General features: G+C 42.2%; 1 protein-coding gene across 2 annotated transcripts in view; it reads left to right on the forward strand.

Moving 5' to 3' along the window:
• Positions 1 to 240: 240 nt before the first annotated feature.
• The window catches only part of STX8 (syntaxin 8), a 198109-nt gene continuing 184043 nt past the window's right edge, over positions 241 to 14306 (forward strand). For both annotated transcript variants that reach the window (XM_065909227.1, XM_065909226.1), the window contains exons 1-2: positions 241 to 309; positions 9432 to 9531. In XM_065909227.1, coding sequence (XP_065765299.1) covers positions 293 to 309; positions 9432 to 9531 — 117 coding nt within the window. In that variant the 5' untranslated portion in view covers positions 241 to 292. The remainder of the gene's footprint in view (positions 310 to 9431; positions 9532 to 14306) is intronic.

Genomic DNA, 14306 nt, shown 5'->3' on the forward strand with positions numbered 1-14306 from the left:
AGGGGCTCCCATCTTCCGGGAAAAATGCTTGGATTTTGTTCGAAAACAATTTTATTTTAATTGCACCCATCTGTTCGCGTCTCTTAAAGGAGGCAGACTGGTTCGGCCCTCAGTCCCCGGGGAAGCGTTTTCCTTTTTCTCTTATCAATAGATTCGAGGCCTTAGGGTATGTATATTGCAAACTCCGGGTTCCGGGCGCGCACGGGTCGAGCCGCGGGGTGTGAGCCGCGCGGGCCGCCGTAGTCAGCTGCTGCGAGCAGGAAGTGTCCGAGCTGCGGGTGGAGACTGCACCATGGCCCCGGACCCCTGGTGAGCCCCGGTTGAGGGCGGCAGCGCGCGGACGGTCTCGGGGGAGACCAGGCTTCCGGGGAGCGGGCGATCGCTAGGCATTGGGGCCGAGGGCCTTTCGGAATGAGGGGTGGGGGAGCAGGGATCCTCCTGCCGCCGAGAGCCAGGGGTTGAGGGGTTGCGCTCCGCCGCATCCCGCCGACACTCTCGGTCCTGCAGGGGTGGCGGGGTGGAAGACGCGGTGGACCCTTGGGGTAGTTCCAACGCCGAATCTCTGAGTCGCATCTCCATCCTGGTGGTGGAGCTGGCTGATGCAGGCTTCCCCGGGACTTCGGTGAAAGTGAAGTCAGAGTAACCTTTTTTGTGGAACGCCAGTCCCTCTGGTGAATTTCCTTATTTCGCCGGTAGCGAAACCGAGGTTCAGAATTCACGGGAGTCAGCGAGTTAGTAACCAGTTGACGCTGGGGTCTAGATCTTGTGAGCCCTTCAAAAAAAACTTACAGGAATCTGGGAAGGAAATTATGTCGGTTGTTGATAAGGTATTTTGTCCTCACCTCAGTATCATGAAGACTGTCTACAGCAGCAACTTATGCAGTAAAACAATAGCTGATAAGGGTCTTTTATTCAACAGTCAAGTCCCTAGGACTGAATGATGAAAGACACAAATTCCGATCCAAGGAACCTATTGCAATAGCATATTCACTTGAGCTTTTTGTTTACTAATTAAAAACCCTCTAGCTCTACAAGGTTCTTTTTGCAGAATATGTCTCACATTAGTACTTATAACATAGTTTATAGTTAAGTTGCAGACAGTCTGAATATTAAGAGGTTAACTTTGCAACATCAAAGTTAATCTACCTAGGATCTGGATTGCCTGGATCAATGGCTTAACTGATTCCATACTATTTTTTTTTCACCTAATTTTAACACCCTAATAGAAAAATTTAGAAAATACTGAATATTTGCAGAGGAAAAAAAAAAGAAACATCTTTAATTCTATCATCTGGAATAATTGCCATTGTTGACTTCTTAAATGAATTTTTTATTTTGTATAATATATGTGTGTATATAATGTGTTTTATAGAAACAGGGACCATTTCTCTGTATCATTAATATTCACCAGAACCAATCTTTATGTTGCTTAATAGGGTATCATGTGAATAACCATGATGCAATATGATTTAATCATTCCCCTCTTTGTATCTTTTAAAAAAATACTAGGGTTTTTTTGCTTTTTTTTTTTTTTTTAGTTGGGAAGATGGCCCCTTGGTACCATCTCTCACTTCCTTGACTTACTTCCTAGAAATGGAGCTGCTGGGTCCAAGAGTATGAACATCTTTAAGGCCCTTGATACAGATGACTAAGTTGCCCTCCCACTTCATGGAGGCTAATTCCCTCTTTTACACATAAAGTAGGATATATAGCTCAGAAATTAGATAGAGGTCCCAGGGTATCCATTTAGGTGGGTGGAAAGTATCCCCAAACCCCTAGGCCTCTTCCACAGTTGATGTGGAAAAGCACTGATAATTTAATTTCTCCTCCTCCTCTCAAGTAGTTTAACTTAGCAGCTTTCTCATGTTTGTTGAAAGTGAAATACTGGGGGACTCTGCTGTGCTCAGTCAACTTCTTTGCAAAGTGGGCTGCTGATCAGGAGAGCAGAAAGGAGTAGGGGATAGTACTTAGAAAAATCTAGAAAAACAGACTTGATCACAGCTTAGCCCTCCTGCTGTCGAGAATCATGGCAGTGATGCTTTACTCATGTTTAGAAGTAGAATGTGACTGTTACTCTTTTAATGGCATATCAAAGCAAATGGTAAGCTCACTGTGTAATAGAAATATCGAATGGTGACTGTCTCTGATCATGCTCTTTGATAAAAGTTAATCAGCTTTACCACTTTTTCCCTCTCCATTCCAGTTCCTCAGCCTCTGTCATGGCATCACCATCCTCTTAGCCTCTTAGACCTAAAAAACTCCAATCATCTACTTTTTCTTCATTCCTCCTATCAGATTATTGACTCATCTCCACTATTTTAATTTTTTTCTTTTCTGCTGTTGTCCAATCCTTTATAGCCTTATGGCTTACAGAAAGTAAATGTTGGTGGCTGGTTATGGAGTTGAATAGCTGGAGAAGTCATCTATTGGTCTCCTGCCACTCTTCTTTCATTCCCAATGATTTGTGTACGTGGAGTTCAGGTTACTTTTCCTAAAGTAGCACTTTAGGCACCTGTGTGCCTGATTCCATCATGAGGTTGCCCATTACCACTAGGCTAGTGGTTCCCAAGCTGTGCTATAGATTGGAATCTCCTGGGGAGCTTTACAACTCCTCACGTCTAGGGCTAGCCCCCTGCCAATTCAGTCAGGATGCTTGGGGTATGAGGACGCTTTAAAAAACATCCCCAGTGATTCAAGGGGCTTCCCAGGTAGCTCAGTGGTAAAGAATCTGCCTGTCGATGCTGGAGATGCAGCTTGGATCCCTGGGTGGAAAGATCCTTTGGAGAAGGAAACGGTCAACCTACTCCAGTATTATTGGTGGGAAATCCTGTGGACAGAGGAGCCTGGCAAGCTACAACCCATGGGTCACAAAAGAGTTGGACACAGCCGAGCACATGCAGACCAGACAGTGATTCACATGTGTAGCAGAACTTGAGAACCAGTTTGTAGAGCTCAGGTGAGAACACAAGAATTAGCAAGACAGCTACGGTTTTGGCCACAAGCGTTTCCCATAACCTCTTCAAGGCCTCACTTTCTCTGTAAAGGTATACCCCACAGTTCTGATTCCTTTCAAACCTTATTATCATGCTACTCAAGGCTCTGCAGAAACTGACATCAACTCCTTTCCGCCATTTGTTCTTCACTCTCCTACCCAGGACTAGCCCTCAACTGACCATGCCAGGCTCTTTCCCTTCCTTTCATCTTTGTTTGCTTCCTGTGCCTCTCACCTCCTCTCAAAGGGGCTCCTCCTTTTTGCTGGAGTGAGTGGCCTGCTTTGACCTTGTGGTTCAGCCCAAGGTATAACCTCTTGGCCCAGGTCCAAGTGTCTCGACCACTGATTTCTCTCACTTCCAAACTCCGGAAATACGCACTTGTCATTTCTACTCCTCATCTGTCAGGAGGTGTGTTACACCTTATTATTGATTTGTATTTATGTGGTCTGGGGCCACAGAGTCAGACCTAAGAACCTCTCTTCATTGATGGCGACATGGGGGGGAAATGTGGCAAAATTGGGACCAGCACCCAATTTTCCTTATCAGCTTCCTGTTTCCTTAATTATATATTGGCTTATATCACCTGCTCACTTTTGGTATACATGAATAGATATGTGAGTTAATCCTGTTACAGAACCAAGTTTGCTCACCAGCGCACAGTAAAGCCAATCTACTGACCCCTGGTGGTGGTGAAGGGAAGTGCAGCGTTTATCGCTGCCAGCAAGGAGTCCTGGTAGCCACTGCTCCAAACACATCCAAATTCCTTCCCTGCCCCTCCGCCCCCCCCCCCCCCCACTCCCCATGGCGGGCCAAGGGGTCTCAAAGAGTCGGTCGGGCAGGACTGAGGCACTAACGCTTTTATTTTCAGGGAAAGATTTTTTTTTTTTTTTTTTTTAAAGACGGGATGAGGGAGGGAGGTTGTGGGGTGCGTGATCAGCTCGTGGACATTCTTCTGATTAGGTGGTGGTGAGGTGATCAAGAATCAGCATCATCAACCTTGTGGTTCCAAAACGTCTGGATTCTACAGGCTTGGTGGGGGGCGAGGTGGGAGAAAGTTAAAGTCTGCCTGGTGGGGGATTCAGTATCTGCAAGACAGCCTGAAGGACGCGGCTCAGAATATTGTCTACCACCCTTGAGGAGGAAGTAAAGGTCCTTGACTTTGCTTAATGGCTAAACTCTTCTTATTTTGTCTTGCTTGACTGTTTTCCTTTCTTTCTGCATTTTCTTACTTCTCAAAATTTACTCTTTGGAACTCAAGGAAGGCCTAGGAGGCTAAATCTTTTCTATAGACAAGAGGCAAGTGGAAGACATGGAGGTGGGGTCTATTCCAGGAAGGCCCCATAGGTTACACTACCTCTGCTACTAAGTCACTTCAGTCGTGTCCGACTCTGTGCAACCCCATAGACGGCAGCCCACCAGGCTCCCCCTTCCCTGGGATTCTCCAGGCAAGAACACCGGAGTGGGTTGCCATTTCCTTCTCCAATGCATGAAAGTGAAAAGTGAAAGTGAAGTTGCTCAGTTGTGTCTGACTCTTAGCGACCTCATGGACTGCAGCCTGCCAGGCTCCTCTCCATGGGATTTTCCAGGCAAGAGTACTGGAGTGGGATGCCATTGCCTTTTCCTACACTACCTCATTGGATCCTTATTAAATTTAAAATGTAAAGCTCTTAGCATAGAACTTGGCCCAGATCAGGTACTCAGTTGTTAGCTATAGTTATAATTACTATAGTTAAGATTCCTCAGGGAAAGGACTGGAAATTGTTTTTTTCTCTTTGTTCGAAAAGACATTTGCCAAGTCCCCTCAGTGTTCAGGTGACACATGGGAATTCAAAGATTTTAAGAAATGGCTTGTTTACTTTTTTCAGACAAAAATTAGAACATTAGATTCCACAGCAGATCTAAATATTGTTTACTGGCACAGTCTTGGAAAATATATCTGTCATGTATTCATAGTCTCCACCCTTTAGAAGAGATGAAATGTGTATACACACTTAGATATTTTCCAAATCAGATAAAAAGTGAAAAGGCTGTTAGCAAAGGAAAAATTAAGGGACTGTTAGAGATTCATTGTGAACCTGTCAAAGCCCCCACCCCTGTTAAATAGCAAATAGAAGCTCACGATATGTTTCAAGAGAATTCTGGTGTCAGGTGGGTGTGTGTCCTTTGTCCTCAGAGCATTATGTTACCTGTTGTTCTGTAGGGCTCTTCCCTAAATAGCTGCTCTCCTCTCACTCTACATCCTTTTATCCTGCCTTATTTTCTTTCTTCAGTTTAGTCCAGTTGCTCAGTCATGTCTTACTCTTTGCTACCCCGTGACTGCAGCATGCCAGGCTTCCCTGTCCATCACCAACTCGTTGAGTTTACTCAAACTCATGTTCATTGAGTCAGTGATGCCATCCATCTCATCCTCTATCGTCCCCTTCTCCTCCTGCCTTCAATCTTTCCCAGCAACAGGGTCTTTTCCAATGAGTCAGTTCTTTGCATCAGGTAGCTAAAGTATTGGAGTTTCAGCTTCAGCATCAGTCCTTCCACTGGATATTCAGGACTGGTTTCCTTTAGGATTGACTGGTTGGATCTCCTTTCAGTCCAAGGGACTCTCAAGAGTCTTCTCCAACACCACAGTTTAAAAGCATCAATTCTTCGGTGCTCAGCTTTCTTTATAGTCCAACTCTCACATTCATACATGACTACTGGAAAAACCATAGCCTTGACTAGACAGACCTTTGTTGGCAAAGTAATGTCTCTGCTTTTTGTTATGCTATCTAGGTTGGTCATAACTTTTCTTCCAAGGAGTCTTTTAATTTCATGGCTGCAGTCACCATCTGCAGTTATTTTGGAGCCCCCAAAAATAAAGTCTCTCACTGGTTCCATTATTTCCCCATTTATTTGCCATGAAGTGATGGGACCAAATGCCATGATCTTCGTTTTCTGAATGTTGAATTTTAAGCCAACTTTTTCACTTTCCTCTTTCACTTTCATCAAGAGGCTCTTTAGTTCTTCGCTTTCTGCCATAAGGGTGGTGTCATCTGCATATCTGAGGTTATTGATATTTGATATTTCTCCCGGCAATCTTGATTCCAGCTTGTGCTTCATCTAGCCCAGCGTTTCTCATGATGTATTCTGAGATGTATAAGTTTAATAAACAGGGTGACAATATATAGCCTTAACATAGTCCTTTTCCTATTTGGAACCAGTCTGTTGTTCCATGTCCAGTTCTAATTGTTACTTCCTGACCTGCATACAGATTTCTCAACAGGTACATCAGGTGGTCTGGTCTTCCTGTCTGTTGAAGAATTTTCCAGTTTGTTGTGATCCACACAGTCAAAGGCTTTGGCATAGTCAATAAAGCAGAAATAGATGTTTTTCTGGAATTCTCTTGCTTTTTCGAGAGGGTGTGCCAACGGATGTTGGCAATTTGATCTCTGGTTCCTCTGCCTTTTCTAAATCCAGCTTGAACATCTGGAAGTTTACGGTTCATGTACTGTTGAAGCCTGGCTTGGAGAATTTTGAGCATTACTTTACTAGCGTGTGAGATGAGTGCAATTGTGCAGTAGTTTGAGCATTTTTTGGCATTGCTTTTCTTTGGGATTGAAATGAAAACTGACCTTTTCCAGTCCTGTGGTCACTGCTGAGTTTTCCAAATTTGCTGGCATATTGAGTGTAGCATTTTCACAGCATCATCTTTTAGGATTTGAAATAGCTTAACTGGAATGCCATCACCTCCACTAGCTTTGTTCATAGTGATGCTTCCTAAGGCCTACTTGACTTCACATTCCAGGATGTCTGGCTCTAGGTCAGTGATCACACCATCATGCTTATCTGGGTTGTGAAGATCATTTTTGTATAGTTCTTCTGTGTATTATTGCTACCTCTTCTTAATATCTTCTGCTTCTATTAAGTCCATACCTTTATTGAGCCCATCTTTGCATGAAATGTTCCCTTGGTATCTCTAATTTTCTTGAAGAGATCTCTAGTCTTTCCCATTCTGTTGTTTTCCTCTATTTCTTGGCACTGATCACTGAGGAAGGCTTTGTTATCTTTCCTTGCTATTCTTTGGAACTCTGCATTCAAATGAGTGTATCTTTCCTTTTCTCCCTTGCTTTTCACTTTTCTTTTCTCAGCTATATGTAAGGCCTCCTCAGACAACCATTTTGCCTTTTTGCATTTCTTTTTCTTGGGGATGGTCTTGATCCCTGTCTTCTGTACAGTGTCACGAACCTCTGTCCATAGTTCATCAAGCTCTCTATCAGATCTAATCCTTTGAATCTGTTTCTCACTTCCACTGTATAATTGTAAGGGATTTCATTTAGGTCATACCTGAATGATCTAGTGGACTTCCCTGAATGGTGTAGTGGTTTTCCCTACTTTCTTCAATTTAAATCTGAATTTGGCAATAAGGAGCTCATGATCTGAGCCACAGTTAGCTCCCGGTCTTGTTTTTGCTGACTGTATAGAGCTTCTCCATCTTTGGCTGCAAATAATATAATCAGTCTGATTTTGGTATTGACCGTCTGGTGATGTCCATGTGTAGAGTCTTCTCTTGTGTTGTTGGAAGATGGTGTTTGCTATGACCAGTGCGTTCTCTTGGCAAAATGCTATTAGCCTTTGCCCTGCTTCATTCTGTACTCCAAGGCCAAATTTGCCTGTTACTCCAGGTGTTTCTTGACTTCCTACTTTTGCATTCCAGTCCCCTGTAATGAAAAGGACATTTTTTGGGGGATGTTAGTTCTAGAAGGTCTTGTAGGTCTTCATAGAACCATTCAGCTTCCACTTCTTCAGCATTACTGGTCAGGGCATAGACTTGAATTACTGTGATATTGAATGGTTTGCCTTGGAAACGAACAGAGATCATGCCGTCATTTCTGAGATTGCATCCCAGTACTGCATTTCGGACTCTTTTGTTGACTATGATGACTACTCCATTTCTTCTAAAGGATTCTTGCCCACAGTAGTAGATATAATGTTCATCTGAGTTAAGTTCACCCATTCCACTCCATTTTAGTTCGCTGATTCCTAAAATGTCAACATTAACTCTTGCCATCTCCTGTTTGCCTTGGTTCATGGACCCAACATTCCAGGTTCCTATGCACTATTGCTCTTTTCAGCATCGGACTTGACTTCTGTCTTCAGTCACATCCACAACTGGGTGTTGTTTTTGTTTTGGCTCCATCTCTTCATTCTTTCTGGTGTTATTTCTCCACTGATCTCCAGTAGCATATTGGGCACCTACCGACCTGGGGAGTTCATCTTTCAGTGTCCTGTCTTTATGCCTTTTCATACTGTTCATGGGTTCTCAAAGCAAGAATACTGAAGTGGTTTGTCATTCCCTTCTCCAGTGGACCACATTTTGCTTCTGTGATTGTGGTTTTCAGTCTGCCTGCCATCTGATGGAGGATAAGAGGCTGATGGAAGCTTCCTGATGGGATAGACTGACTGAGGGGGAAACTGGGTCTTGTTCTGATGGGCGGGGCCATGCTCAGTAAATCTTTAACCCAATTTTCTGTTGATGGGTGGAGCTGTGTTCCCTCCCTGTTATTTACCTGGGGCCAAACTATGGTGGAGGTAATGAAGATAATGGTGACCTCCTTCAAAAGGTCCCATGCTACACTGCCACACTCAGTGCCCCCAGCCCTGCAGCAGGCCGGTCTACGCCTCTGCCAGAGACTCCTGGGCAAGTCTGGGTCAGTCTCTTCTGGGGTCACTGCTCCTTTCTCCTGGGTCCTGTTGAGGTTCTGGTGTAAGGTTCTGTTTGTTCTCTCCAAGAACCTATTTTCCTAGTCCTGTGTACGTTCTGGCAGCTCTGTGTTGGATTTAATGGCGACCTCCTCCAATAGGGCTTATGCCATACGCAGGTCTGCTGCACCCAGAGCCTCTGCCCTGCGGCAGGCCACTGCTGACCAGTACCTCCATGGGAGACACTCAGACACAGTTCTGTCTCAGTCTCTGTGGGGTCTCTTGAGTTCATTGTTCATTGCTGTATTCTCCCATGCCTGGAGCCCTGCTAGGCCTCCAGAAATATTTGCTGAGTGTTTTGTCAATGAATGCATTGGGATGCTTGATCAGCGGCCAGAGAGCACAGTGGTTAGGAGCACAGGCAGGCTCGGGGACAGGCAGCCGGGGTTTGCAGCTGGAGGTACCAGTTGGGCAAGTGGCTGTACCTCCCTGTGCCTGATTTTTCTCAAGTATATGCTGTGGATGGGGACCCAGCTCCCAGCGTTCTTGTGTGGGTGGAGTGAGTTATTACAAAGGAAGAGTTGAGAATGGAACCCATCCCATAAAGAGTTATCATTCACCACGTGTATGCCTTTACTGCCCCTCTGATCATCCTCCCTTCCTGTTCACTGTCATGACTAGAATTACAAACTGCAACTTTAGATTACGCTGAAATTTCCTTTAAGGAACTTTCAACGCGTCTCTCTCTTTATGACTCTGATGCAGGTTCTCCACCTACGATTCTACCTGCCAAATTGCACAAGAGATTGCTGAGAAAGTTCAGCAGCGAAATCAGTATGAAAGAAATGGTGAAAATACAACCAAGGTAAGGCCAGGAGAGACTGGGCCCTTCAGAGGATTTGTTTGAGCTCTGAGGTCTGAAAACCCTCCCCTTTCAGAGGCTGTATAACAACCTGTGTGTGTTAGTCACTCAGTCATGTCTGACTCTTCGTGACTCCATGCGCTGTAGGCCCACCAGACTCCTCTGTCCATGGAATTCTCCAGGCAAGAATACTGGAGTGGGTTGCTATAGGTCAAATGGACATTACAACCAGTCCATTCATGGTTAACTTCATCACTGAGACCAAATGAAGCAGGGCATCTCTTTAATTTCTCCTATTTTATCTTAAAAGCTGCTGTCAGTTTTATAGTCTAGTTCCAGAGTTGGTACACTCTCCCCCAGGTGGTAAATCTATCAGGCTCTGCAGAACAAGAGGCAAGTTCTCACCTCTTTGAGTAACCATTCTCAACAAAACGATGATAGTCTTTTTTTTTTTTTTTTTTTTTTTTACATTTTACATTTAAACATGATCATCCTTCGCTTTCGGGCTGTAAAAAAGACAGTGGTGGGATTTGGCAAGGTTTTTTTTCAGCAAATCCTGAGTCCATGCCAATTCCTTTGATTCTAATCCAGCATCACAGGTTTCTTTGTAACTTCCCCATTCCAAATTAGTGTCTTCCTTTTCCTACAGTGAGAACCCAGGTTTCCAAAAGCCAATGTTCTTGTTCATTTGGTCTCTCGTACGAGTGAAAGTCGCTCAGTTATGTCCGACTCTTTGTGACCTCATGGACGATACAGTCCATGGAATTCTCCAGGCCGAAAACTGGAATGGGTAGCCTTTCCCTTCTCTGTGGGAGCTTCTCAACCTAGGGATTGAACCCAGGTCTCCCACATTCTGAGCAGATTCTTTACCAGCTGAGCCACCAGGGAAGCCCAGGAATACTGGAGTGGGTAGCCTATCCCTTCTCCAGTGGATCTTCCTGACCCAGGGATCAAACCGGAGTCTTCTGCATTGCAGGTGGATTCTTTACCCACTGAGCTACATGGGAAGCCTGGTCTCTTACAGTTTATACAAAAAAGTTTTCAGAATCATTACACAAGCGCCACTACATATACTAAGTGTAGTTCGAGTCTCTTTATGGTTATTTTTTAAATTTAGAATATCCCACTAAGATTACTAAGGTTATTCTGTTCTAAAGATATGAGAATTGATTATTTTTTTCTGTATCTTATACTCTTCTCTGTATCTATTGATGTCCATTTTCAGGGTTTTTTTTTTTCCCTGCCCTTAAATTTTAAATATGTAAAACATTTATATAGTACAGAAGTCAGTATTATATACGAAGGTATACTCAAAGACTTGTCTCCATTCCACCCTTTTTCATGCCTTCTTCAACTTCTTCTTAGAGTAACCTTTTTTTTTTTTTTTAACTTAATTTAACTTAATTTCTCATTTATTCTTCTTGGGTTACTTCTTGTGGAAATAAGCATCCAAGTGCGTGTGTGTGTGTATTCTCATTTCTCTTCCTTGTTACTCTTTTGTGTCTTGCTCTTTTCACTTAACAGTAGCATCATAGAAATATTAATTCGTTGAGATCTTTTTGGTTTTTCTTAGGACTTTATAGTGCTCTATTGTGTGTTGTTGTCTAGTCACTAACTTGTCTCTGATTCCTTTGCTTCCCCATGAACTGCAACACACCAGGCTCCTCTGTTCATGGGGTTTCCCAGGCAAGAATAGAGTGGGTTGCCATTTCCTTCTCCAGGAGATCTTTCTGACCCAAGAAACTAACCCAAGTCTCCTGCATTGGCAGGCAGATTCTTTTCCACCGAACCACCAAGGAAACCCCTATTGTGTGTACTGTAGTTCATTAACCTGTCTCCTAAGAATAGGCATTTGGATTGTTTCCTGTATTTTGCTCTTAAGAATAATGCTGCAATAAATAGCTTTGTGATTTTTTTGTGTGTGTGTGAGTTTCTTTTAAGAGTGAATTCTCAGAACCAGGGCATTTGTGATTTCTTTTTTTTTTTTTTTAACCTGTTGCCAAATTACCCTCCACAGGGGTTGTCACCTTTGACTTCCCAGGTTGGCCAGCAGAGGGCGCTGTCAATTTCCTGAATTTTTGCCAACCGAAGTGAGATAAAATTTTAGTGTAATTTTATTTTATTTATTTTTTAAATTGAGGCATAATTGAATTATAATATTATATTGGTTTCAGGTCTGCAGCATAGGGGTTTGATATTTTTGTGCATTACAGTGATCACCAGATAAGTCTAGTTACCATCTTACCATATGAAATTATTACAATATTATTGACTATATTCCCTATGCTGTACATTATATTCCCTTGACTTCCTTACTTTATAACTGGAAGTTTGTACCTCTTAATCTCCACCTTCCAGTGTAGTTTTAAATTTGCATTTTTCATGATATGAAGTATGTTTTCATATTCTTAATTCCCTGTAAGTAAATTAATTCCCTGTCTTTTGCTCATTTTTTTCTATTGGATTATTGTTTTTTTTTAATTTTTAAGAGCTCTTTATGTATTAGAGAGATTAACTCTTTCTGATATATTGTAACTATTTCCTCTCCTTTATCATTTGTTGCTGGACTTTGTCCATGGTAGCTTCTGTCATATGGAAGTTTTAGTTTTGTTTTGTTTTTTTAAATAAAGTTGACTATCAATATTTAATTGCCTCTGCATTTTCACTCATAGCTTTTGCTACTTGTAGATTATAAAGGAATTTGTTCCTGATTTCTTCTAGCAAATTCATGGTTTCATTTTTTACATTTAGATCCCTGATCCATTCAGCCAGTATCATCTTCTGATGATAAACCATTCTGCTAACTCATTTCAGTCATGTCCGACTCTGTACAACCCTATGGACTATAGTCCACCAGGCTCCTCTGTCCATGGGATTCTCCAAGCATGAATACTGGAGTGGGTTGCCATGCCCTTCTCCAGGGGATCTTCCCAACTCAGGAATCTATCCTGCCTCTCTTACATCTCCTGAATTGGCAGGTGGGTTCTTTACCACTAGCATCACCTGGGAAGCCCAATAAATCACTTGACTCAGGGCTGGATGAAGCACAATCTGGAATCAAGATTGCCAGGAGAAATATCAAGTATCGATAACCTCAGATATGCAGATGACCCCACCCTTATGGCAGAAGACAAAGAAGAACTAAAGAGCCTCTTGATGAAAGTCAAAGAAGAGAGTGAAAAAGTTGGCTTAAAACTCAACATTCAGAAAACGAAGATCATGGCATCTGGTCCCATCACTTCATGGCAAATAGATGGACAAACAATGGAAACAGTGAGAGACTTTATTTTTGGCAGGGGAGGCCCCAAAATCACTGCAGATGGTGACTGCAGCCATGAAATTAAAAGACACTTGCTCTTTGGAAGGAAAGCTATGACCAACCTAGACAGCATATTAAAAAGCAGAGACATTACTTTACCAGTTAAGGTTCGTCTAGTCAAGGCTATGGTTTTTCCAGTAGTCATGTATGGATGTGAGAGTTGGACTAGAAAGAAAGCTGAGCAATGAAGAATTGATGCTTTTGAACTGTGGTGTTGGAGAAGACACTTGAGAGTCCCTTGGACTGCAAGGAGATCCAACCAGTCCATCCTAAAGGAAATCAGTCCTGAATATTCATTGGGAGGACTGATGTTGAAGCTGAAACTGCAATACTTTGGCCACGTGATGCAAAGAACAGACTCATTGGAAAAGACCATGATGCTGGGAAAGATTGAAGGTGGGAGGAGAAGGGACGACAGAGGATGAGATGGTTGGATGGCATCACTGACTCAATGGACAAGACTTTGAGTAGGATCTGGGAGTTGGTGATGGACAGGGAAGCCTGGCATGCTGCAGTCCATGGGGTTGCAAAGAGTCAGACACGACTGAGCAACTGAACTGAATTATAAAAATGAGTTTTCCGTATGACTGAATTATTGCCCAGGTTAGATTAAATTCCTCAATGTAGGCTTTCTGGATTTAGGTTGTATAAAATTTTAAGCATTTTAAAAATGTCTCAGAGTCACATATCTATACCAATTCTGATGAACTTTAAAAAAATCTTTCTCTGTTAAGTATACAGTGGTTTAATATACATTTTAAAAGTTACTTATGCCATTGAGCATCTTTTAATATATTTTTTGGATGTTTCTATTTCTTCCTTTATGAATTGCCTGTTACGTTCCTATACATGTTCTTAACCTCACTTATTATTTCTTAATTTCCAAGTGTTTCTTACCTATTTGTTAACTCAAGTTTGATTAAGCTTTGATCTGGCACATTTGGTACAAATATTTTTTCTATTAATTTGGATTTTGATTTTATAAATGACTTTTTAAAAATATACATACTTGTTAAATTTTACTTGAAATTATCACTGTTTTTATTCATGGCCTTTTCTTATAGGAGAAAGGGAGATAATAGAAAGGCTTTTCATACTCAGGGATTATATTAACAGAAATACTTTGTCTAATTACCTAAATTTTCTTTAAACTTTCCTCTTCTTTTTTAATCTTTTTTAGAGCACAGAAATCTTTACAATATTTGGAATTTGTTTTGTGTATTGTAATTTTTTCCCCTTTGCTAAGTTATTAATCCCCACCCAAGTATGAAATGTTTCCTATTTCATTCACTGAATTTTTACACAGTTGCACTCTTTCTGGACCTTCTGTTCTTTTGCACTAATGAAGCCTTTGGTAACTGCTAGCATCATACTCTTGTAGTTTTTTAAATAAAGCTTTAACGTCTGGTTGTTTAAGGCCCCCTGTGTAACACATACCCTTGATCTTTCTGTATTTCCC

Source organism: Muntiacus reevesi, chromosome 18 (assembly GCF_963930625.1).
Source record: "Muntiacus reevesi chromosome 18, mMunRee1.1, whole genome shotgun sequence".
NCBI lineage: Eukaryota > Metazoa > Chordata > Mammalia > Artiodactyla > Cervidae > Muntiacus > Muntiacus reevesi.